Raw genomic sequence first — 25707 nt, 5'->3', positions numbered from 1 at the left:
AACACTGACACAGCACGTAAGACTCATGAACCCAGACAAGCACAAGACAAAATACAGTCCTATAGCATAATATGATATGATGGTACAGTATAGTTTATAGAGCAACTCCATGATGTAGAGCATTGGCTGGTGTCTACAATCACATTAGTACTGTTATATTTGTCTGCCTATCTGTGTTGTGTGGTTTTCTTCAAGAAGAGCTTGCCTGTTATCTGACTGCTTTCACTGTAAACGACCTAGCGCAGGCAACTACCATGGGCGCAACACGGTAAGCCACAGCATGCTACCAGGTGAATATTAGAGTGGGCAATTCAGCCGTGTCCCTTTGTTACGGCTACATGTCAGCTCAGGGTAGGCTACATCTGGCTCTACCGAGTACACTAACCTGGCAGGTGTATTGTAACAGATGATATCAGATTTTTTTGGAAAAGTTTCACTTACCGTGTCAGACCGTCCTGGACCACTGTTTGGGGGGCGGGGGGACGCTCAGTTGACAGCTTGCTCTGTCGGTTTAAATGCTGTCTACTCCTGTCTTCGCTGTTTATAGCTACTGTTGGTAAGCATCATACTATGTCGTACGAGAGACTCGAATATCAAAGGTACACGCCTAACTGCCTGTAATACACTATAAATGTACAATACTCTGGCATCTCACTCACATGCCAAGCCCCCTACGTTCCAAATGAATGCTGACATCCTTCTCGTACACCCTTCCGCACTGTGTGGACAGAAGCTTGGCAAATGCCGACCGACTGGAGTTAGTAGGTGTAATAGCTTTCTCCGGCTTTCACTTTCGAGAAGGTTTACTGGTTGTGACTCGTAATAATGATAAGAAGTAAAACGATCGTAGGGAAATAAGTCCCTCAGAATGCTGAAATACTGTCATAGTCGTATTATACTGTACAGCCAACTTTCATGAATCGTCCGCTCCCCAATGGATTCTCGCTGGGTCCTACAATCCGTCGATTAACGAACAACGTGGTGGAAAGCCCATGCCAAGTGAGTGTATCTCACGGTCTATCTATGGTGATATCAAGTCCGCTTGAGCCTTTGTCCCTGAGTTAAGCTCAGTCAGGTTACAATTACAGCCTTGCGGTTATGACCGAGATCGACACAATTGACATACAGCAAACTGGTGTTATTTAACCTCAACAGATCACTTTAAGATTTCTTGCGACTGGTATGAGTGGCTGAGAGTCGGACAACAGCCAGTGACTTCAAGGCACACCAGAGACCCATATAGTTTTAAGTTTTTGCAGGTGTGGTACAAAATATGTAAAAAGACAAAGTTACCATTTTCATCCCAAAGTTATATCTACCCAATAAAATAACATTGTTCAATCCATTTTCAATTCCCCAAAAACCCTAAACCTGTGAGTATAGGGACCTACTCTACAGCACCGGAATAACTGTCTTGATTCAGATAGGCCTACATTCAGCAGTGAGAATAATGAGCAAGACTGTGATGGAAGGTGATATTGGGGTGTTGTTCTGGGATGGTCAGGAACACCGTGTTTTTACAGACTGTTGAGTCACTCTCCTCCTCCCCACCCCCCCACTCCTTCACGGTTTCTTGAGTAGGCTACAAGTTTCTCTGAGAGTGGGCATCGTCCACAGGACTGCATACCTCACACCTTTCTTCCACACTTTCTCTTCCCTTCCGAAGGAGTCTGAAGGAAAGCCTGAAGATACGCAAACAACAGGCAGGTGTGCAGATTCATTAACACAGCTAACGTACTATGTAGATAATATGGAATGCCAGTATCTCTCGTAGCTATTCTCAAGTCTACTAATTGAACTTATAAGAGATACTAGGCTGCTATTAACAGTAATGCCAAACATATGTAATGAGGAAAATACATTTGCTATGCTAAGTGTTAAACATATGAAGCAAGCTGTTGTGTAGGTTATGTGACAGAGAGTGAGTGAAAGAGAAAGAAAGAAAGAAAGAAAGAAAGAGGGCTTGCCTTTGCCAGAAGTGTCATCCCAAACCAGCAGGAAGTCCTCCTCCACATGTAGGCCTTTGCCTCGATGTGTTTCTTGACCACAATAGGCTTCACCAGACACACACAGAAAGCTCTCTCACATTGGATTGACTATAGGTGTTTTTGGAGAGGCTGACTGTTCTACATATGCATGTTAATTTAGGTGGGTAAAAATGTAAAACTTACAGCATATCCATAAATATTGGGCTTTAATTTTACAAACTGGTAAGCTTTGTTTTGTACAAAAGTAGGGACATTGGGTCAAAAAATGTAAAATCACTCTTCACCCTCTATACATTAATTCTCTACATTCAGCTTGATTTGAAATTAGAACACGTAGTTGTGTTCAAGTGACTTGAAGTGGGAGGTCACAGATATCAAGTCATGGTCCATAAAATAAGAATTTAGTGGATGCTAAAACATATTGAAACTAAAATGGTTCAACATTGCCATCTGCTGGACAAAAGAGCAACATCCACTAGGTAAAATATGTTGCACAGAACCTCACTGTAGTAGTCAATTTATAAGTTATAAATGACACAAAAAGACAAACTCCAAATAAATAACAAGATAAATAATCTTTATTTCATGTCTTTCATATATATAAAATGATGTGTCCACAATTCAAATTAACAAGGCAAAACAGAGATTCTGTAATTTCTCAGTTGTGAGTTTGAGGCTCCAGACACTGTCTGAGACGACCTGCTTTACATGTTCTACAAGACAAAGCCAGGGAACAGCCAAGGAACTCCTGCATCTATCAACATTAAATCACTTCCTGGTGCAATAGACACGCTGTTAACTGCAGAAGAGGCCACAGTAAGTATATACAGCTAGGCAATCCTCAAAATTAGGCATCTCAGACAAGGATCACGTTTCCTAGAGCCCAAAACCACACCAAGCCCTTCAATATACACACATTTTTAAAAACTTCATTACCCAGTATGCACAACTGGATAGCACTGTGTAAACCAGACATAATTGTTTGGAAAGTTCTTGAAGACATTCTCAAACCAATTCACTTGTCACTGAAATATTATAATTAATTTTATTATTGTTATTATTATCATTTCGCATTATTCTTATGTTTATTTTACACATTTTCTTTTTCCCACCTAGAAAAAAACTAAACAAAAACACAAATCCCCCAGCAACCATAAAACCAAACAGAAACGATGAACAATCTCTCTATTCTACAAATAAATTCTTAGATGTCAGTCATCTGCTTGAAGAAAAATAAAACTGTTTTAATCAATTATTTCGCTGTTGGTAAATGGGTTTCATTTAAGCAAGTGCTTTAAAAAAAAATTAAATATCATATACTGTATAGGTTATTAATTACAGTAACAAGTTTCCATGCAATCTTATTTTTCTGTACAGTTCAAGAGTTCAGTAGTTCAATAATTAACAAGGCTGTAAAATCCCACACTTCCGACTGACCCTAATACCAGTATGCTAGACTGCCATGACACTTGAAGCAACCCTTAGTTCACCATGTAGCTTAAACAATGTTTCAACAGTTACCAAACAATATGGCTGGTATACATAATATACTCACATATTTCCATGTCTATATAAATACATTTTTTAAAGCTAACTAGCTCCCTGTGGGATGCACAGAAGTGAAGGCTATTCCCTACTTTACACGATACCTAGTACCAGCTGAGCACTTGTTCTTGTCCGAGCCCATGATGTGCCTTTACGTCTGCACCGGTACAGTATGTGAAGATCAACAAGAGAAACACCTCACAGAACACAATACAACACAACAGGCTCTCCAAATGTTTCTGTGAATGCCAGCCCGCTCAAATCAAGAAATAGAGACACTCGGCCAGTGCACACACCCACACACACACACTCTCTCTCACCACCCCCCACCCACGTGTGCACACAGTGACTGGTTGTTTCAGCAGTCTGTCTCAACTGTGGTTTGACAGTGTTTCTGTGATCAAGGTAAGATGGCTGCAACAGTACACTCCAAAGGCTCCGACAGGGCTGGTTAACTTTAAGTGTTTAGATATCGACACTTCCTGGCCTGGCATGGTGACCCTGTGGTGAGTCCGCATGGCATGTTGGTGCTTCTCTAACATACTGGACTAGACCTCAAAGTGCACGTTTCTATACCCATATATTAACAGCAAAACCGCCTGGGTTCTTTCAGTCATATACATTATTATTATTACTTATTAAAAACATATACCCACGTTCATCTGTTTCGCAAAAAAGCACTGGTGGTGGCAAGCCCCTCCATAAGCCAGAGGCGAGGAAAAAGCAAGGTGACATGTGACAATACGCGCCATCGCTGGGAACCCCCAAATGACATTCACCAAAGTGGAGAGAGCAGAGGCAAGTGGCAATCCGAAATTACACCCCCCCCCCCCCCAAAAAAAAACCCGAATCAAAGACAAGAACATCAAAGACACTTTCTGTACGAGTACAACACAGTATGGACATACAGGAGGGGGGTTGGGGGAGGGCTTATAGTAAACATGACTTTGGCCTGAGTATGGTGACGGGGCAGAATAGAGTGTGGTTAGAATGTCATTGTACAAACTAACAAAAAGCAAGGCCAAGTATTGATACATTCATCACGTGAGACTCTGTTCTGTACACCCTAAACTGCACTCATTCAGAGCGGAGGCATGTATCGGAGCGCTGCGGCTGGAGGGGGGTGCTTTGGTGCCGATGCACTGGGTAGATGTGGGCCTTACACATCTAGCTGCACTACCCTTGTCTTCTCTTTCTTTCGTCCTTCCTTTCTACAACTCCACCCTCCTCTTCCTCTGATTCTTTCAATCTATGACAAATTTGGCTCATCGATAGTGTTTTCCTGGCACTTACACTCAAATTGGTGGATCCCTTTACATCCCATCAGAGCTCTGCTTGACCAAGGACCTGTCGGACTGAACGGACTTGGTTCAAATTTTTGCTAACAGAAATAAAGTGTTCCGTCTAAACTGACGTTGTTCTGCAGTACCGCATCGTAAGGCGTCTAAGCTCAGGTGAAAGCTCCAAGTGATCTTTCACGTGGCCTTAATGTTTTATGGTCAGCTGGAGGAATCCATCCATCAGAACATTTAAGACGGTCCATTTTATGTTTGATAACTTTTGAGTTTCTGTTTGTCTGCTCAAGGAGGTGTGATGAGCGTTTCGTACTTTAGGCAGAGACGCTCTTGTTTACTGTATGCAGGACTTGAGTCAGCAAAGAGCTGCGTCCCCATTGGAGGGTGGGGGTGGGGATGGTGTAGCGTGTGACGGAACTGCCTCAACACATTCAAAGCACGCCAGCTGGAGTCAGCACAGTTTACAGCAAACAAGGAGGGGACCCCAGAGAGAGAGAGAGAGAGAGAGAGAGAGAGAGAGAGAGAGAGGTGGGTTGTTTTTGAAGATAAACTGCTGTCAAACACACACAAACAAAGGTAAAGACACACACACAAAGCTGTTAAGATGACACTGTCTAGCAGTGTGGAGCACGGTGGTGTTCCTCAGAGATTGTCACAAGGACACGGGGTCCATATCCACAGAGGGGACCGGTGAGGCGGGGGGAGCCATGGAGGATCGTGTCCGGGTGTTCTCCACGGCGGCGGTCACACAAGAGTTCACCACCACTCCACATCCATGCACCCACCCCCCCTTCTCCCCCACACCCCCTCCTCACTGTGTGCTGACCTCAAGGCCCATCACTCTGACCCCCACGGTCCAGTTATTGCACTACTATGTACAGCAAGTGACCCAAAGCTTAAAAGCTATTCTTTATCAAAAACAAACAAACAAACAAACAAACAAACAAAAGCCTCAAAGAAATCCTAATTACCATGTTTATCACACTTTTTGTGACCAATTATAGGCAAGTGGCCATGCGCCTGCTTGCACACACACACACACACACACACACACACAGCCCTGCTCATCTCTAGTGGTGGTTGGACATGCAGTAATAGGGGGATGTGTTGGGGGAGAGGGCGTGAGAGGAGAAAGGGAGAGAGGGAATGATTGACTCAGAATTTCAGCTGCCGACTCAAGTACCTATCCCCCTCGTTACCTGGAAGAGACGGACAGAGGAGAGAGTCAGTTATTCACAGTGAGGGAGACAGAGAGCGAGAGCACTAAAGGACAGAGAAAGGGAAGGAAGGAAGGAGAAATGGGAAAGAAAGGTAGAGTACCTTTTAAACAGGTCAAGAAGAGTGATTTAGGCTGCACAGGACACGGAAAGAAAGAGGGGAAGAGAAAGAGAATCTTCAAAACACAACATTCCTACAAGGTGCAGTCCACAATACTATTGCTATACACTTTTAGCTTATATCTCCTCAGTCCTTTACATCTCTGTTAAGTGTGTGTGTGTGTGTTAAAAAACAACAACTCCTCATGTTCATACACAGTCCTGGCTCTGTATAGGCGCAGACCAAGCCAATCAACATGTTGATTCAGGAACACAGAAGGGAGGGGTGTAATTTCGTTGGCTGTTGAGCTCAAATAACAACCTTTCGCCAGAATCGTGGACTACATCTTTTTTTTTTTTGTTTGATCTCTTAGTGAATTCCTTTTTGTGACATCAAGTGTATTAACAAACAAGCCTCCGTGACGTGACCCGTGCATGTTGTTTTCAAAGTCATTTTCAGAACACAGCAATATTTACCCTTCTACTTTGTATTCGTTTCTGAACTATGTGACTAGTCTACAGCCAATGCATTGAGCTAGTAGCAGCCTAACTGGACTGGTTATGGTGGCCAGTGACACGTACCCTCTAAATGGTGACGGGAGAGGTACTTAAGGGCCTCATCCAGCAGGATGACAGGAATGGAGATCTTCAGCACCACTGCCCACTGGGATGAGTTCAGAGGGGTCACCTGGAAAATGAGCTGAGGACAGACAAAGAGAGAGAGAGAGAGAGAGAGAGAGAGAGAGAGAGAGAGAGAGAGAGAGAGAGAGAGAGAGAGAGAGAGAGAGAGAGAGAGAGAGAGAGAGAGAGAGAGAGAGAGAGAGAGAGAGAGAGAGAGAGAGCGCGAGAGAGAGAGAGAGAGAAAAAAAAGACAGAGAGGTGAGAGACTGTGGCCTGTTAAGCCCTCTGCCTCCTGCCCTCCCAGCTCCCCATCAAGGTAATGCTTAATGAACTAAACCCACTTATGAGTTTCTGGAGTTCTGAGCGCTCCCCCCCCAGGGAAGTGACTGACTGGCAGCCAATACACAAGCTGGGTTCTAACAGACCTACTGTACTTTACTCATCTTTACCCACCCACAGACAGCCACACCTCTAGAGACAGAGCCATAATGAACACAGGCAGAGAGACAGACAGACAGGTGTTGATCTTAAAATGGACAGACAACCGTACAGACAGGCAGCCTATGGCAGCCAGGAGATGGTGGACATGGAAAGACACGACACTGGTGGACATGACAGGAGGAAGGAGGACAGCGGGACGATTAAAGGCTTGAGACAGACAAACAAGTGCCAGACAGACAGACAGACGGACGGAGAGATCGACGGGCAGGTGGGGGACCACCACTCACTGGCAGGGGCTCGATGTAGAGGATCAGGAAATGGAGGGAGAGGGAGAGGACGATGGCACCCAGCAGCCAGAAGTTGACCCACGGAGGCATCCGGATCAGGGACTGGTTCTCAGACAGGCTGCAGGAGGTGGGATGGGGGGTGTTAGAGGACAGTACAGCACACCACAGTTTCACACAGATACCATATGTACATAACGCAGAACTTTCTGTCTACTCACTAACTGCCCACTGAAACAAAAAACATACAGTGCCCTCCAGAATTATTGGCACCCTTTAGTAAAAATTAGTAAAAATTAGCAAAACGAGATGAAAATGTCTGTTTGACCTCATGATCTCTCATTCAAAATATTCACAGAAATCTAACCTTTAATTGAAGTAACATAATTGAAAGAAACATTATATTTTTCTCCAAAATATGTGTGCCACAATTATTGGCACCCCTTCATTTAATGTTTTGTGCAGCCTCCCTTTGCCAAGATAACAGCTCTGAGTCTTCTCCTAAAATGCGTGATGAGGTTGGTGAACACATGGCACGGGATCTGAAACCATTCCTCCATACAGTATCTCTCCAGATCCTTCAGATTCCGTGGTCGAAGCTTGTGGACTGTCCTCTTCAGCTCATCCCACAGACTTTCTATGGGGTTTAGGTCGGAGGACTGTGATGGCAATGGCAAAACCTTTATTCTGCGGTCGGTGAACCATTTTTTGTGTAGATTTTGAGGTGTGCTTCGGATCATTGTACTGCTAGAAGGTACAATCATGGCCCATTTTAAGCTTCCTGGCAGAGGCTGTTAGGTTTTCATTTAATATCTGCTGGTATTTGATGGAGTCCATGATACCATGTATCCCAACAAGATGTCCAGGGCCTTTGGAAGAAGAGCCCCACAACATAAGAAATCCGCCACCATACTTCACAGTGGGTGTGAGGTGCTGTATACGCCAAACCCACCTTTGAGGTTTGTGGCCAAAAAGCTCTATTTTGGTCTCATTTGACCATATAACCTGGTCCCATTGAAAGTCCCAGTAACATTTGGCAAACTGTAGGCCCTTTAGTTTATTGTTGATTGACAGCAGAGGCTTTTTCCTGGCAACCCTCCCAAACAACTTGATGTGATGTAGGTGGCGTCTGATGGTAATTTTGGAGACTTTCTGACCCCAAGACTCAACTAACCTCTGCAATTCTCCAGCTGTGATCCTTGGAGATTATTTTGCCAGTCGAACCATCCTCCTCCCGGTGCGTGTGGTCAATGTACACACACGTCCTCTTCCAGGCTGATTCTTAGCATCTCCTGTCACTTTAAACTTCCTAATTATTGCCATGATCGCGGAAATCTGTATTTTCAACTGTTTAGAGATTTTCTTATATCCATTTCCTGATTTGTGCAGCTCAAAAGCTTTTCGTCGCATATCGTCACTGTGTCCTTGGGTCTCTCCCGTAGTGATGAATGACTAAGGAAATTTGGCCTGTATCACCTCATATTTATACCCCAGTGAAACAGGAAGTCATGGTTGACCACTTAAGAGTTCCTAATCAAAAGGTGAACTTAAAAATGTAAGATTACAGTTCAGTTAGATTTTAACTATAAGATTTTCTAGGGGTGCCAATAATTGTGGCACACATGTTTTGGAGAAAAATATTTATTTAAATGTAAAAAAAAAAAATTCTTTCAATAATTGTACTTCAATGATAAAGTAAGATTTTTGTGAATATTTTGAGTGAAAGACAAAAGAGGATAAACAGGATCACAGGCTGTTTTGCTCATATTCACTAAGGGTGGCAATCATTCTGGAGGGCACTAAGATGATTTTTCTAGGGAACTGGCCTCCAACCAACCTCACACCCTGACTGTTAAAACAAGCTGGAGACATTTTCTTTAATGTAAAATGGCCTTTCTCTTTCTCAATTTGCAGCCAGGCTTGAAAGCCTGCTATCCCTCTATAGCCCTTTAAGGACGCTGAAGAAGCCCACCTGTTGAGCGCGTTGAGCATCTCTATGGTAACCAGCACGGAGAGCGCCATGGTGGTGGGGTAGCGGGACTCAAACACATCGCAGTCAATGCCCTGGAACATGGGGTTGTCCTCTGTGCACTGCATGAAGTGTCTCTGCAGAGAGGGAGGAGGAGGAGGAGGAGGAAGAGGAACCATTACTAGAGAAGTTGTTGTATTGTAGGTACTGCTGCTTTGTTTTCAGCACTAGAATAATCAAACTGTTGTAATGGTCTGCAGTAGGAAGGAGGCGCACAAATAGAGCTTCCAATATTAGCCCACATGTTTGTGTCTGGATTATAATTATTATAATGCACACATGCATATACATACACACACACACACACACACGCACGCACAGACAGAACACAGTCGCTATAATTCTCAATTTCAAACTAGTTTAAATTACATTCACAAAAAGCTCTGGCTCAAGGAAGAGATGGCGAATTCCCTTCAATGGATTCCCTCACTGCACACTACTAACATGTGGGGTGTGTGTGTGCGTGTGTGTGTGTGTGTGTGTGTGTCCCTGGCTGTACAGGGACCAGATGAACACTTGGCGGTCAGAGTTCAATGGACAGGAAGTCCCTTGAACTTCGAGAGATGTCCGCTGGGCAAACCTCAGGCTGACCCCAAGCCTCGGTGAGCCTGATGTGGGAACACAGCTGTCTGTTTCCTCTGAGGGCTGATCCCACTGGTACCCAACTGTTCCTGTGAAGTTCCACTGGCTGTGCGCTTGCATCTACATGTACGTGTGGTCTGAGTCTGAGACAGGGCTGGGCAGTCTTACTGATGCAGTCATTTCTAAAGTCTTACCAGACAAAACTCATTCATCGTGGTAAATTAGCTACGTCATGTTGCAACTGGGTGTCTTATGTTAATTTATGTAGTCACATTAACAGAAATTCGAACACAATTTCATACATTCTCTCATTTTAAGAACTGATGTCGTATACTTCAGATCAACAAAAATCAATCAATCAATCATTCAATTAATTCTCTATTTAAGCCCCAGGAAGAATAGACTGATATTCATGAAGGTTGTACAATTCAATTCAATTTTATATAGCGCCAATGACAACTGGAATGGTCTCTAGGCGCTTTACAAAGCCCAGAGCCTGAACCAGAGCCTTGTTATCGGTGGTATTTTGTAACTTGCCCAAACAAGAGAAATTACAGAGGATTTATCATCACGAGGTAAATCTATGTGGCGAAATCGTTCTCAGATAGAGGAGTGTGCTACTCACCAGCTGGTAGAAGGACACCTGTGGGCCCTCCACATCAAACAGGTACCACCATGTGGCCGCTCCCACCGTCCCCAGTCCAACGTAACCTACAGATGGGAATCAAGACCAGGCAGGGATGAGTGAAGCAACCCACACATCAACCCACACATCAGCCAATCATCAACCAGCCATGGCTATCATTTCCTGATGAGTCATAACCTATACATAGCGACCTAGTATTAGCATCAACTGTAGTCATTTTCAGAGGCATTTCTGGGGAATGACAGAGACCGAACAACGTGTGTGTGTGTGTGTGTGTGTGTGTGTGTGTGTGTGTGTGTGTACCCACCACCGATGGCCAGGTATCTGAAGAAGAGCCAGCCAGAGATGAGGGGCTCTTTGGGGTTGCGGGGAGGTTTGTCCATGATGTCCAGGTCGGGGGGGTTGAAGCCCAGGGCGGTGGCAGGGAGGCCGTCCGTCACCAGGTTCACCCACAGCAACTGCACTGGGATCAGGGCCTCAGGCAGACCCAGGATGGCAGTCAAGAAGATGCTGTGGAAGGAGGGTAAAGACACACACACACACACACACGGTCGTCAGAATGTGTAGATATATTTGATAGTCAGTATGCATCCATGCACCAGCATGGTCGTGCACAAGCACACACACACACACACACACACACACACACTTTGCTGCATCTTTGCAACAATCACGATTTTGTGAAAACCGCTGACCCCAATCATAGCTGATCGATTTACGGCCTGACCCTGACTGGCTCATGATGCGAATTCATTTATTTATTTATTTATTAACTTTTAAAAACCTTCCAGAATGTCTGAGTCAGAGGGCGCGAACAGAGGACGTGAGGTGGAGAGTTGGTCTCAAAAGAAACCCTCTCTCCGATTGCTCCCAATTAAATGTGACCTTTCCTCCACATTCTCTCCAGAGTTCTTTCAGTTTGCAAACTGCCCATCTGCAAAAACACAGACTACACTAATTTGGACATTTACAGGTCCCCACTCGACTGACCCCTGATAAAGGAAACAGGAGCGCGGTTCTCACCAGACGACCTCTCCCACGTTGGAGGAGATGAGGTAGCGGATGAACTGCTTCATGTTGTTGTAGATGGCCCTGCCCTCCTCCACGGCGGCCACGATGGTGGAGAAGTTGTCGTCCGACAGCACCATCTCGGAGGCCGACTTGGCCACGGCCGTGCCAGAGCCCATGGCGATGCCGATCTCGGCCTTCTTCAAAGCTGGGGCGTCGTTCACACCATCACCAGTCTGAGGAAGGGGGGGGGGACAATCGTCAGCAACAGCCGTCCCTCTACAACCAGCTCTCTCGCTCTACTTGTTGCAATAGGTTTCATAATGGAGAATCGAAATATGTCTCGAACCCCTCTTGTTGCACAAGAGGCCAGCGGACAACAAAAGCATTTGCCCAGCGACAGAACAGCTTTGAGGAGGATAGTTTCCATTATTGGTCAAACACACACACACACAAAACTCATTTGGGATTAACAGTGCGCTGTGTGTGTGTGGGTTGAGCACAGAGCTGAGAAATAACACACTGCTGCTTCTGAACAGAATCACAGAGATATGGGGGTGGGGGGGTCTATGTTGTGTCTATGTGGAACGTCTGACATGGATGCAGACATCTGAGTGAGACTGCTGTTCCCAGACAGTGGAAGTGAGGGGAGAGGGAGGGGGAGCGTGCGAGGCAGCCATGCGGGACCAAAGATGACACAGTCTGATACCTGCCGGAGGGGAGGGGAGGGGAGGGGAGGGGGTGCGTGTCTGGGCTCTGGCAGACTACAGGGACCGAGAGCCGGCAAGATGTACAGACAGGGGAATATGAAGCCCAGACTTCAGTCAGACAAGTTCACTACTTACGCAATGCACCATATCAGACGTATATGCAATTATGGAATGAACGCGTGGGTTCACGGTCTTTCGTCTGCATAATCTACTGCTTCTAGTTATGCCGTCTATGGCCCAAGAGGAAAGCCTTTCCACAATTAAAAACTACGGGTGTAATGATATGATGATTGGGACAGACACATCCAATTGTGAAAGAGTATCGATTTAATTAGCTTGAAGCAAAAAAAAAAAAAAAGAATGACTGAAAATATTTTAATATTTTGAAAATGGTTTACTATGCTGGAGGGTAAGGAGTTCCAAAAGGCTTGGGTCCAATCAAACTTGAAAGCAAAAAAGGTTTTAGTGTGAAGTAAATGAACGGTCGAAGAAATGAAACTCAACATTTCAAAGAAAGCAATTTCACTCAGTTTAAGTAATGGCATTTTACCACAATTTTACAATGACCTTGAATTTTTATGGTCAAATATATATATATACATGTATATATATTTTTTTATGAAATTAATTGGAGAGCTGGATCACATATGAAACAATAAAGCTGTTGAAAAGCATGTGCTTTATAGACATCATACCCGTTTATGTGTAGTAAGTTTGGGTGAGTCAGAAGAAAGACACATTATTAATAATTATAATAATAATAATAATAATAGGTTTTCATCCAAACATGTGAAGTGAAACACGCGTGTGCCTCTGTCTACTCACCATGGCAGTGATCTCGTCGAAAGACTGCAGATAGCCGACGATCTTGGACTTGTGCGCCGGCTCAACGCGGGCGAAGCATCGGGCACGCTTTACCGCATCCCTCTGGGCCTCGGGCGGCAGGTCGTCGAACTCGCGGCCCGTGTAGGCCTTGCTACTCACATCCTCATCCTCGCCGAAGATGCCGATGCGTCGGCAGATTGCCACCGCCGTGCCCTTGTTGTCGCCGGTGATCATGATGACGCGGATGCCTGCCTCGGCGCACAGCTTAATTGAGCCGATCACTTCCTTCCTGGGAGGGTCCAGCATTCCAACGCAGCCCACGAACGTCAGCTCCGACTGATTAAAAACACACACATTTTAGTCATTGGACACACATGGAGAAAACATTTTCCAATGATAAAAGGCAGGTTTTTAAAAGGCAGAATACCGAACAGTACTCATTCAGTTACCTACTACGCCATCTTTCCCTGAACTACAAACCCGTCATGCACAAACAAACACAGGTCAGAATCCCAGTAAACCCTGAACCCATCTTCTGTAAATGTCAGACATTTATGCGATGGGCAGCCAGCTATCCAAATGCTAGGAGACAGCCACAAGCGCAAACATTAGCCCACCCCTCCTCTCTGACCTCATACTGGGAGAACTTGGTGGCGGTCTCCAGGTCCATGTCCTCCTTGCGAGGTGGCGAGTCGCGGGTGGCCAGCGCCAGGCAGCGCAGGGTGTCCCGGCCCGTGCCCATTTCACGGATGGTCTCCATCAGCTTCTCCTTCAGGGGCAGGGTCAGAGGCACCTTCGCCGTGCCAACACGCACATACTGGCACCTCTCAACGACTCCCTCTGGAGCACCCTGATGATACAGAACAGAGACCAGGTCAGAGAATGCATTCATGTTTTTTTTTAGCCTTTATTTGGATAGGACAGTTAAGTATTTTGGACAGGAAGTGAGGAGGAGTGAAGAGGCAGGGAGAGGATCGGGAAACGACAGCAGGCCGGAATCGTGTCCCCGAGGGCATTGTAACCCGTAAATGGGGGGCTTATTGGTTCGCGCCACAGTGCCCCCCATGCATTCATGTTTTAATACAAATCGCATGGGTTCATGTGTTCATGGGTTAAACATATTTACTCAGTGCTATACAGAAAGCCTGAGCCGGCTGAGCCGGAAGGGAGGATGATGTTACTTGAATAGAGCGGTTTGAACGTATTTTATATTGAAAGGCGATGGCAAAGATCTTCCTAGCTACCTTCACAAACATCTTGCTCTGAGAACCAGCTTTAGTGGGGTTGCAGTACACGGACATGGACTTGCGGTCGCGGGAGAACTCCAGAGTGAACTCCTTCTTCATCAGCTGCCTGATCACCTACAGGGAGGAGAGACGACAGAGACACAGACACGGTGAGATCATGAGAGACTGACCGACGTACAGCCATAGAGACAGAAAGAGGAACATAGGGAGAGACAGACCGACACAAGCAGAGAGAGAGAGAGAGATACACACACACACACAGACACACACACAGTTAAAAAGGTGCCTGGTGAGCACGCTGAAGGCGAGGCTGTCGGTCTCAGCTGCTCGGGGGAGATCATTTCAGTCGGGCATATTCCAGGCCACCTGTCAGGTCCAGGTGTCTGGTGAGGGCTCTTGGCTGGTTGAGTGTGACAGGCGCCTCACTACTGTGCAGAAGGATTCTGAAGCCTCGCCGGCTTTAATGTTTTCATCAGGTTGGCGCCTGCCCCGACTCAACCCCAGGCTCTGCGCAACAGACAGCAGAAATGAGGCGGCAGCTAGCAAACCTCCGACTTGTTGGCTTTTGACACGTGCACAAAAACCCCACAGTCATATCTACAATAAATCTACAACAAATCCCCCTTTCTGAACCAGTAGAGGGATAGTGAACATATATTAAACTACGTCATATTTATATTTGATCTATTGTATCTATTATTTACACCAAGGCAATGCAAAGCAAATGCTTCATTCATAAAAACAACCTGTGCTTTGTGATTATGTCTGAATGGGACTGAGCAGTGTGTCTGCCAGTTCCCTGACAGGCCACTAGGTGACACCTGCATCCAGGGAGGCGCTGACTGAGCGAGTGATTGCGTTCAGGCCAGACACCAGACAGAGGTGTCTGGTAAACAGGGTACGCTCTCCCCCCACCATCGCCCCCCATCCCCTCCAGGACGAGACGGTTTTGACATGAACAGACGACGTGCACTGCTGCAGCAGGCACTTGATGGATGCCCAGACGCTGAGCTTATGAAGCTATTATTTCGGTTAAATGCCTGCTCCTTCCGTTTGGAGATGTTAAGAGCAGGCCAGCCTTGGAGCTGAGGGACTGTCTGAAGTCGTCTCACACATACACATTATGACACTCGGAACTCGTCCTCAAATGTATTCAAATAAAAAGCAAATCCTGGATTTGTCTCCCTACCCCCCTTTTCGTTCCAAGTCGCTGAAAGCCTGGAAGGCTGACGGAAAGTTTAGCTAACCTCTTCATAAACTCATGGCTTATCTAAATATTATCCTTTGCCCCTGGGAACTTGTGACGCTAAAGCGCTTTTTTCTAGCCATTAATGCGGTGGGGATTGAAGTGTCCTTCTACGGGGTTGGGTTCTCAGTGGAAAACACACAAAACGGCTGGTCATTAACTCCTGAACCTTCAACTCACTCTCTTCGCTCTCCCACCGTTATTTACAGTCGGGAGTCCCTGTGAAGAGAATAAAGAGAACGTGCCCTGACAGTATGTTAAGATATTGCTGTTATTTTGGAACCGTTAACTTGCACCAAAGACTCTTAAAAAGCTCTGGCGTCGCACGCGCCCTCGCTCTCACTGGCACTAATGCGTCACGGGAGCCATAAACTCCTTATTTGATATACGAGGAGGAAGGGAAGACGTCGCCCTCCCTTTCCATCTCTTCCCCCTGCGACTATCGCTCAAATGATCCAGCATTTCTGTCAGCTGCGCGCTCTTCCAGCTGAGCCCCGCCAGTCTCCGTGGCACCGACGCCGTCCATCATCAAACCCCTCCTTACCGAGTTGCACGCTCCCGCTCTCTCCACCTTGCTGAGGCCGGACACGTCGGTTTTGAACACGTTCATCTTCTCCACCAAGGTGGTCAGCGCCGTCTCCGTGGCCTCGCCGACCTTCTCGTACACACCCTTGGCCTGGAACACATCAGAAGCAGAGCAGTGAACACACGCAAGAAAGGAAGCATCTGTACAGACACCATAGTAGCCTCTGTAGAGACTGGAAAGTGGCATATACCGAACATTTACTTTGAGAATTTTAAACAGTGTGTGGGCAGAGGCTTCTTCTTGGAGGATGCATCACTCAGCAGTTCGTGTTACATAAATGATTATGGGGGATTGCACTGCATTCAATTAACCTTAGTTTAAAAAACACAATGGCTTTGTTGCATCTGATCAAAAATATCTCACATTAAAGAAATGGTAAAGAAAGGTTTTTTTTTTTAAATACAAAATCATGTGCTCATGACACAGGGAGCAGAGAGCCCGTCCCATGACCGCTGGCTTACACTTTTCCTTCAAGCCAACCTGCTTTTCTTCGAGGCAAAGTTAAAAACCATGTCCAGTAACATCACTCCATCTCCAAAACAAGAGTCGAGTGTGGTACGTCCAAAAACAAAACGTCTTTCCAGTGGAAACCGTTACGGTGATGCATTGCCATGACTCGGTGGGGCTGTAGTTTTGGGCTAAACCCCTTCTCTGCCTGCCGGGAAAGAGAGACTCGTGGCGGGTCCACGTGGTTTGCACAACTCTACTTTTCTTTCCACTATGGCAGTATTTAAAAGGCAGTCGAACCCGCAGGTTTGCTTTGATGAAGCGCCCAAAACACAGTGAATAATTTCTCAAAGTGAATCATGTGAAATGGTCTCTAATACAACCACACTTGGTGAACCATTTACAACAGGGCCTTTTGGTGGTATATAAATAAGCTCAAAATGAAATGCATTAATGTGTCGTGATGAAAACATTAAATGCTTGTATCTGGGGTTCCTATGTACAGAACTAGACCAACCTGTGCTATTCTTGCTTTCCCCCTAACAACCACAGAGCATAGTGACTGTGATACCATGGTGATAACAAGGAAGTGAGAAAAGATACTAAAACAAGAGAAGAGCACATGTTCATGTATTCTGATCAGATGCGAGCAGGAAGGTGCAGAGGTATTAAAGTCTGAGTGCATGAATTTATAATAGATGGTCCGTGCAAATATATGTACACACAAACCACACACAAACAAAACGGCTCACATATTTTGTGCAGCTATATCCTTTATCAAATGATGATTCTACTGTCTCTTACTTTAAAGGAAGAAACATGCCTGTACTCCATCATCTGATTATACAAACAGTGACACTACGGGCAGAATTGATTACACTTGGCAATACAATACATGATCTGATCTCATCTTGCAAGTCACATGACCCTTAAGTCTGTCTGTACTAAGAATCACATGAATCAAAGAAGGCAAATGAAGTGACAACATGTTAGCCTTAACCACACAACATGTGCTAATCAGTTCAGTGTTTAATAATATGATACAAGATCTTTTAATTAGCTTCACTGACATACAGAGCCATGAAACAAAACCCTAGGGATTAGTCATTTCATTCAAGGACTCCGAACTCAAATCTGTATTTACATTATACTGAAATAGCAAAGAATAAAACAGCATTGCATTTGTAATCATGATTGACATGTCCCCGTTCCCCTCCTCTCTCATCCACTTCAACATGAACGTGTCTGACCACATGCGTAGACTTAATGATGAGGAAACAAGAGTTCAGAGGGGAGTTTGAATACTTCCACTATAAAAGATCAGAGCAAAACCAGGGTGTAAGCAATGTCTTCTGGGCTGATCCTAAACACACCAAACCAGACAAGAGCTGAACATCCCAGGTTGCCTGTTGCTGATGCAATCTCAAGCAACACCTTTCAAAAGCATCTACATCTCTTTCTACCAGACAGTGATGCTTTATTATGTCATGGCAAAGGCACCAGGACTTCAGTGGAACTGGCCACTACAGATTAACATGAAGGCCTCTTCATTATATCCATTTAGCTTCACCCTGATGTAAATGTTGATTGAATGCACCTCACAATTTATCCAGAGTCAATACTTTAGTGAGAGGTTTAGAAGTCTGTAATTGCTGGAACGTGTCCATGTGAAATCCTTTTTAGTGGAATATCCCATTACAAATTTAAATAAAACCTTAAGCAAACATGTCACTCTACAATACTATCCACGGCAATAGAGTGGCCGCATGTTCTTGATGCTCACATCTATTCCATAGCCCAAATAGTGTTGTATGCAAAGCTATACAATGACAATAAAGGCTTTCAGTTTATATTCTTTTTAATGCTTCTTCCCGTTACTCATTACACATCGATTTTATTGCTGTGCATACAGCTCCACCTCATGCATCACTGTGCAAATGGAGGGTGCAGCTGTCCAGAGCTCTCCATGTGGGCTCACAGAACGACTGTGATCATCACTTAGAGGAGCTACCAACCACTGCAGAACAGTCAGAGCTGCCCATCAGTGCTTTCAACTCTACAGGGCCACAGAGAAGACAGCAAGGGGTGGCAAATGGTGTGTGTGTGTGTGGGGGGGGGGGGCTCACTTAATGACTGGTAGAAGCATGGCATTAAATACAGTGATAAAACGGCTCAGGTTAAGTACAACACAGAAGCATGCATCCACCCACCCACACACCCACCCACACACCCACCCACACCCCCACACACACACCCACACACGTCAGTACCTCGTTGTAGTCCAGGGAAGAGTCGTTGCACATGGAGCAGATTGTAGCCAGCTCCAGCAGCCCATCATAGTCCCCACACTGCACTGCCTTATTCCCTTTGAGCCTGAGAGAACAGAGAAGAAAGACAGATGGGGGGGGGGCGAGAGAAAGTGAGAAATGCACCCCAAACCATAACCCTCTACACAAAACACAATCAACCGTGCCAACTGCACTACATACACACATAGCTAGCCCCTCTTGTATACATTTACAACCCACCCTAAACCAAGTCATAGTATCCAACCCCCTGCACCTTAAGTGGACGGCTCATGTGTCACCAGGCCGTTACGCTCATCAATATGTTTACAATATACGCTACGCCAAATCCTTTCCATAGACACTCTATACCAAAACCTCTAATGAGACCTTAGCCCCATGCTTACACTGAGACACAAATATTTACAAGGCAATATCTGCCTCACACTACAATCCTTAAAGCCACCCATTACTTGTAACTGGATAACTCACATCTGAGACTGTTTCTAAAACAGACTTTTTAGGGACAAAGACAGCATTACAAGCTAAAAAAAAAAAAAAGGAAGTGAGCTCGCTAGAATGTGATGACAGTGTGAATCTCAGGCTGCCTGTGACTCTTCTAAGAGTGGAGTGTGCACTCTGATTCTGCAAAACTGGGGCCTTTTTGCTAAAGCTTTTAGGTACTAAACACAACCTATTCTAACTAGATTATAGCTCAGTGTGCATGTGGCATACTTACTCCAGTATGTGAGAGACCAATCCCGGCACATGTGCCAAAATGTTACCTCACAAGTACAGGGTAATTCATTTCTGAATCCATTTTTAGCTCAGAGGAAGAATATTCCTGTTTTTTTTTTTTTTTTAACTGTTTGGAATAACTCTTCATAAAAAAAACAGTACACAGAGCAGAGCACAGTAAATCTTTGATGGTTAGTGACTTTGAACATGGAGGAACTCTCCAAAGAAGGCGTCTGAATGACATGGAATGGAATTAGGTGATGAATAGAGGTTTGGGCTTGAACATTTATAGGAAAACCCTGGGAGTGGAGCTTTTCCATCGTCCCCCCCCCGTCCCCCCCCTATACCCAACCCTCAAATCCCTTACAGGACACAGCCATGAGAACAGAGCCCTAGACCACAATCCATACACATTTATGACAGTTATTACTTAAAACACAAAGAGTATCTATCATAGACTGATAAAATGTCTTAGCTAGTTGGAGTCTGTTCTAAAACAAACAAACAAACAAACAAAAAGATAAGCATGGCCACTGTATGCTAAAACATGTTCTCCTGATGCACCAGTGTGCTGTTTGGGTAAATGAAGACCAAGCTGTCTACATAGGCAGGTTATTGTTTGTTGATACATTTCAGACGTGGACAGGGGTTCAACTGCAACAACAACAACTCACACTTGTCCTTCGGGAGCGTAAGTGGAACCAGTGATGGAGAAGTCGTGGAGGGAACAGCTGGAACCCTCGGCCTGTTCCACAACAAACATCTGTGTGTGTGTGGGGGGGGGGAGAGAAAAAGAAAGATTCCATTGGAAAAACTGTTATGTTTAGCTTTTAAACAAACTTGTAACTCCAGATAAATTATCAACATGGTTGGTTTATGTACAGCAGTGACATATCCAAACATTTGGACATGGCATACTATGACTGACATGTCATCTCATGTGACGGCATGTGTTTCCATGCCTACAGTTGAGAGCAAAGGGTGGGGGGGGGGACGGAGAGATGGGGGGGGGGGGGGGACGGAGAAAAGAGAAAAACAGAGAGACAGAGGTCTCAGTGGGCCATTAATAACATGGGAAAGAAAAAAGGAAATGAAAGAGAAGAAGAAAAAGAAAAAAAGGTGGACTTCTGGCTCTACCTAACCAGAAACAGGGGTTTCCCTGCCTGGCCCAACCAATCAATGTGCACATGATGTCACCAGGGCTTTTTCCAGTGTGTGTATATGAGTGTGTGCGCAGTGTGGTGATTTAAAGTCTCTCTGTTTACTGACCTGGCCAGACCTCTTTCCGGTCTCTAGTGCCCGACTCACTGCAGTCAAACACACACACACACACACACACGGCTCCCACTGCCCAGCTCCTGTGACCTTGGTCACTTCACATCAAATTACAGCAAGGCAAGGACTCTGGAAATGCAGAGCGGAGTCAAGCTAACAGGGTGACTACCCCTGGCCTTGAGTCGGCTTCCTTTACTCGGGACTGTCGCGGAACATTTCACTTTTTCTTTTCTTTTTTTTAAAGGGAGGCCAGGCATGAAGTAATACCGTGACAAACACACACACACACACAATGAAGGCATGGCATTAGGACACACACACACACACAAACACACAGGCACACACACACAGGAAAAAGACCAGGAGTAGGACCTGCAAATGAGGGGCTCTGATTGGTCCCTCAGCCCAGGGGAGAGGAGGAGGGCAGAGAGGCACCTGTCTCCAGGAGGGTCGTCTCATCAACAGCATGGGGGGCCCTGACTAGGTCTACTGGGCTGTATATTGATCTCCAGGACTCAGCAGCGGAGAGGTAGCAGGAGGCTCGCAGATCCAGTTGAACCAGTCCAGTCCAGTTCACCTCACGGCCCTCTCTGCTGGCTACAGAGCTGAGGAGGAGGAGGAGGAGGAGGAGGATGGTGCAGATGGAATGGATCTGATCAAAGGTAATTTGAGGAGGGGGGCATTTCACAGATACTTTCAGGACTGCAGTCTTCTGCAGAGCAGAGACTGCATCAGTATTCACGTCTCGACTCTGTAATGCCCATTACAGTCTCATTTTTATGGGCCTGCTAAAATCGCAGCAAACTTACGCTTGAGGAGGGAGGTTTAATGGACACTAATGCAGAGGGGTCAGAGTAGGACACACACACACACACACACACACACAAACACACACACGCACGCACGCACAACCACACGTGCACACACACACATAAATCACCTTGCCTTAAATGTGCATCTCAAAGAAAAAGGGCTGATTGGAGAATTAATGAAGCAGCTGTTTACTAGGTTCTGTCCCACCCTGATGTGTTTTCATATAAACCCATTTCTGGGAAATGATCCATGCAAGACCCTCATCACCCTACACGCATCCATTTCTGCGTCGGCCTGAAATCCCTTTCTGACTTGATCAGAATGGATGGAACCAGCCCATTTATTTATCGAGAACGAAATGGAAAACATGACCTGAAAGAAGCAAAGAAGAAGAATTCAACCAAGAAGTGTGTGGTGAGCGTTTGACAGACCAGGAACTCTTAATCTCCATACTGGGCCGTCGGTCATCTGAGGACACAAACATGCCGTCGCGCAGGGCCGCTCAAATCCCCTTCCGAGGGCCATCCAAACGGACCGATCCCAGAACACGCTCAACTGCCAGTCATGCGCTACACATCGCCACTGACTCAAAAGGGGAACATTCTTCAGCCCTTGGGTCATTATTCTTTCAATACGGAGTTAAAAAATGAATAAAAATGGTCACATTGGAGCGTTGTGTGGCCATCAATCTGGCCATATCTGGAGCCATGTGGCTTGGGGGAGGGGGGGGGGGGGGGTCACCATGGAAACAGGATACAGTGAGTATGCCTGTTAGCATGAGGTGCTATGAAGTCATTAGCAGTCCAATCCGATTGGCCTTGGCCTGTGTGTAGCCCTCAGGGCTTTTCCCAGGTTCTGGCAGCAAGACAAAATGTTGTTGCTCCATCACGCATTAACACAAATGTACACAAACACACACACACACACACACACACACACACACACACACGGGTCCCTCCTTCTCCTGCCATCTCGCCGACACTGCCTTGTCCCTACGGTGTCCAGATCCTGCTCTTGATGTCTCTCTACCCTTCTCTCCTCTTGGCTGAGGACAATAGGCCGCTGTGTCTTCCTGAAAGTGCCCCTCACAATGGCGTGGGCGCTGCCAGCGGAGTGGGAAGAGGAGAGAAGAGATGAAAAATACTTGGCGGGAAACAAGACCGATGGCAGGCGGAGAGGCAGGCAGAGGGGGGTTAGCGGGCGCCCGGCTGTGCCGGTCAGGAAGACGGAGAAGGGAGATATTGGAACGCCGCACCACAAAGACCTCAAACACCAGAGCTGTGGAAAAGCCTAGAAAAGCTTCTAAACGCAAACCCACAGGAAACCTGCAAACAACTTCACACACACACACACACAGAGTCTGCATCACAGTCACAGGCAGCTCAAACTCTAGCCTGGTAAGTGTGACATCAGGTCAGGAAAAGCATCTGTGGCAGATCAATGTCACAGACTGCAACATTTCCTCTTAAAAGGCATAACACCACCAAAATGGCAAACACATACATGAATGAATGGACGTAATAATAATAATAATAATAATAATAATAATAATATCTAATGACATAAAAACACTGCCGCCATTTTGAGACATTCCGAGACTGGTGTGCTGAGATATAATAGAGGGGCTGGGATGTTGTTACGGTGACCGACTCATTCGGCGCTCTCTTAATCAGACACTGGCTCTGCAGCAGTTTGGGGCTGGGAGGACATCGGACGTGGAGGGTAAATATTTACCCGAGAGCCATGCTCTTTCCGGAAGGTTCAGATGGCAAGTGGGGAGATTAAGCAGGCCTTGCGGGAGGGAACTCCCTGCAGTCGAACAGGACCAAAGCCACAGGCTTCAACTCGCGTCATCAGCGAGAGAGAGAGAGAGTGAGAGAGAACGACACCCTCTTGGCAGGAAACACACACACATACACACACAGTGTGAAATGCACAGGAAGTGGCCAAGTGACAGAAAATAGAGAACTGTGGGTCTGAGCTACCACAGGTCTTTCTGAAGCACCCCCTATTAAAACAAGCACAAAAACAGATGCGCGGGCTTTCAGGCATTAGTGTGGTAGTGCTTATAAAACACAAATATTGCCCCAAGTCATTTCAAACTGTGAATGACACAGGTCAACCTGTTCTTAAAACACACACACACAAAAAAAGGTTGCATTTGCCAGTGTGTGTGAGATAGACACAGAGAACGAGAGAGGGAGAGAGCCTTAAGAAAAACCCAGTGGAAACATCTGGGAAATATGACTAAATACTACGAGAACTGTCTACCAGTCGTGCCTGGACACGGCTTGAGGAGCAGGAGTCAAAAGGCAAGCAGAGTTCTGGTGAAGATGGCACACACACTCATTGCACAACACCTTCGACAGCCTGGGGTGAAGGAAAGGGCCGTCTGAGGATACCTTCTCCATGGCACTGACGACAGCGCCTTTGTTTGGCCCGGGCGGAAGGCAGGAGTTCCCTGGTGAGGACAATGGTCTGATTTTGGCTTGTGTGGGTGAGGCCTCAACAAGCCAGAGTGGTGAGATATGACCTCAGTGGTGAGGTGAGGTGAGAGGGGCGAGAGAGAGGGGCGAGAGAGAGAGAGACTGTGGAATCTGCCAGTGGAGAGCTGGTGCCAACACAAACACCAGCACTTCCCAGGAACAGCCAGCAGACACCTCAGACCCAGGTGCCAAAACAGAACTTCCACTCCTCTCAGGACCAAGCCAAAATAGGTTTCTATGAGATGTAGTCTAGTACACAGCAGTATGCAAACAAATGGTTGGATGCGTGTGTGTGTGTGTGTCTCGAGAGTGTTTTTATTTGTTGTTGTGTTTATCAGCTAAAAAAAAAAATTATAATTATAATTCAGTGGACCTCCACTCCGCCAGCTGTGGCATTTTGGTAGGCTTGACATTCTAAAATGGCATCGTCTTTTTGGCCTGTGTCAGTCCTGCCCTTCTGCACGGGGGCCCAAAAAGACAGCAACTTGTGCACGGCAACCGTGTCGTCATGCAAGGGTTTTCACAGCTAGCCACCCATGGCACAGTATCAAACGGTAACGACGGTAAACATTACGGCACCACAGGGAGTTTCCATTCCCCTCAGCCCCCCCGCGACCCCCACCCTCCCAAACTCGCCCCGCTCCCTAAATCCCCAAATTCCACCTGTTCATGTTCCAGAGACCACATCAAAACAGTGAGCCTACTCCCTGGGATCAAACAGTGATGTGGTTTGAAGATTAAGCTACAGGGAAGGCTCGGGATCAAACTGAACCTTCTCCCAAAGGTGTTCAGTGTGTGGGAGTTGGCACATATGAGAGAGGGACATAGAGGGGTGGGGGGGGGGGGAGATTCACAGAAAGCCATATGTGAGTATAAAACTGACCTCAACTGTTTAGAACAGTGGTTCTCAAAGTGGGGGGCGCGCCCCCCTGGGGGGGCGCGAACACTCTCCAGGGGGGGCGCGATGTCACAGACGGAGAAAGAAAAAAAAAACCGCCGACCTGTCACTGGTTAGTGAAAGCTCCCTCAGTAGCGAAATGCAAGGGGCTGGACTGACCCAAACAAATCAAATACTGTTTTGCTCCTGATCCACCAATCAAAACGGAGTATTATCATTTCATAGCGAGTAGCACCTCCGCTTCCGAGTATAAAAACAAAACGCAGGCATGGAGGTAAGCGCCCACCCTGAGACGACACTTTGCAGAGTTTGTGCAATTTCTCTTGTTTCCTCTATCATTCAGATATTCATTGCTTTATAAACAGTATTTTTAAAGACTCACTCCTTCCTTAGTAA

General features: G+C 46.1%; 2 protein-coding genes across 5 annotated transcripts in view; both read right to left on the bottom strand.

The window, feature by feature from the left end:
* camkk1a (calcium/calmodulin-dependent protein kinase kinase 1, alpha a) overlaps window positions 1-1466 on the bottom strand; it is a 51176-nt gene extending 49710 nt beyond the window's left edge. For 2 of the 3 annotated variants that reach the window (XM_031572407.2, XM_031572406.2), the window contains exon 1: window positions 442-1466. The gene's annotated coding sequence lies outside the window, so the exon portion shown is untranslated. The remainder of the gene's footprint in view (window positions 1-441) is intronic. The other variant, XM_031572408.2, reaches the window with a different exon arrangement.
* A 1078-nt stretch (window positions 1467-2544) lies between these two features.
* atp2a3 (ATPase sarcoplasmic/endoplasmic reticulum Ca2+ transporting 3) overlaps window positions 2545-25707 on the bottom strand; it is a 49627-nt gene continuing 26464 nt past the window's right edge. The window contains exons 9-22 of one of the 2 annotated variants that reach the window (XM_031572405.2): window positions 20514-20602; window positions 19087-19189; window positions 16328-16459; window positions 14535-14651; window positions 13922-14140; window positions 13291-13626; window positions 11771-11991; window positions 11055-11257; window positions 10727-10812; window positions 9463-9596; window positions 7494-7611; window positions 6727-6844; window positions 6149-6179; window positions 2545-6027 (exon numbers count right to left, since the gene is read on the bottom strand). In XM_031572405.2, coding sequence (XP_031428265.1) covers window positions 6175-6179; window positions 6727-6844; window positions 7494-7611; window positions 9463-9596; window positions 10727-10812; window positions 11055-11257; window positions 11771-11991; window positions 13291-13626; window positions 13922-14140; window positions 14535-14651; window positions 16328-16459; window positions 19087-19189; window positions 20514-20602 — 1881 coding nt within the window. In that variant the 3' untranslated portion in view covers window positions 2545-6027; window positions 6149-6174. The remainder of the gene's footprint in view (window positions 6028-6148; window positions 6180-6726; window positions 6845-7493; window positions 7612-9462; window positions 9597-10726; window positions 10813-11054; window positions 11258-11770; window positions 11992-13290; window positions 13627-13921; window positions 14141-14534; window positions 14652-16327; window positions 16460-19086; window positions 19190-20513; window positions 20603-25707) is intronic. The other variant, XM_012822796.3, reaches the window with a different exon arrangement.

The sequence above is a fragment of the Clupea harengus genome, chromosome 8 (genome assembly GCF_900700415.2).
Source record: "Clupea harengus chromosome 8, Ch_v2.0.2, whole genome shotgun sequence".
Classification (NCBI taxonomy): domain Eukaryota; kingdom Metazoa; phylum Chordata; class Actinopteri; order Clupeiformes; family Clupeidae; genus Clupea; species Clupea harengus.
The sequence above is the reverse complement of the archived record's forward strand: the minus strand, read 5'-3'. Positions and strand labels throughout refer to the sequence as shown.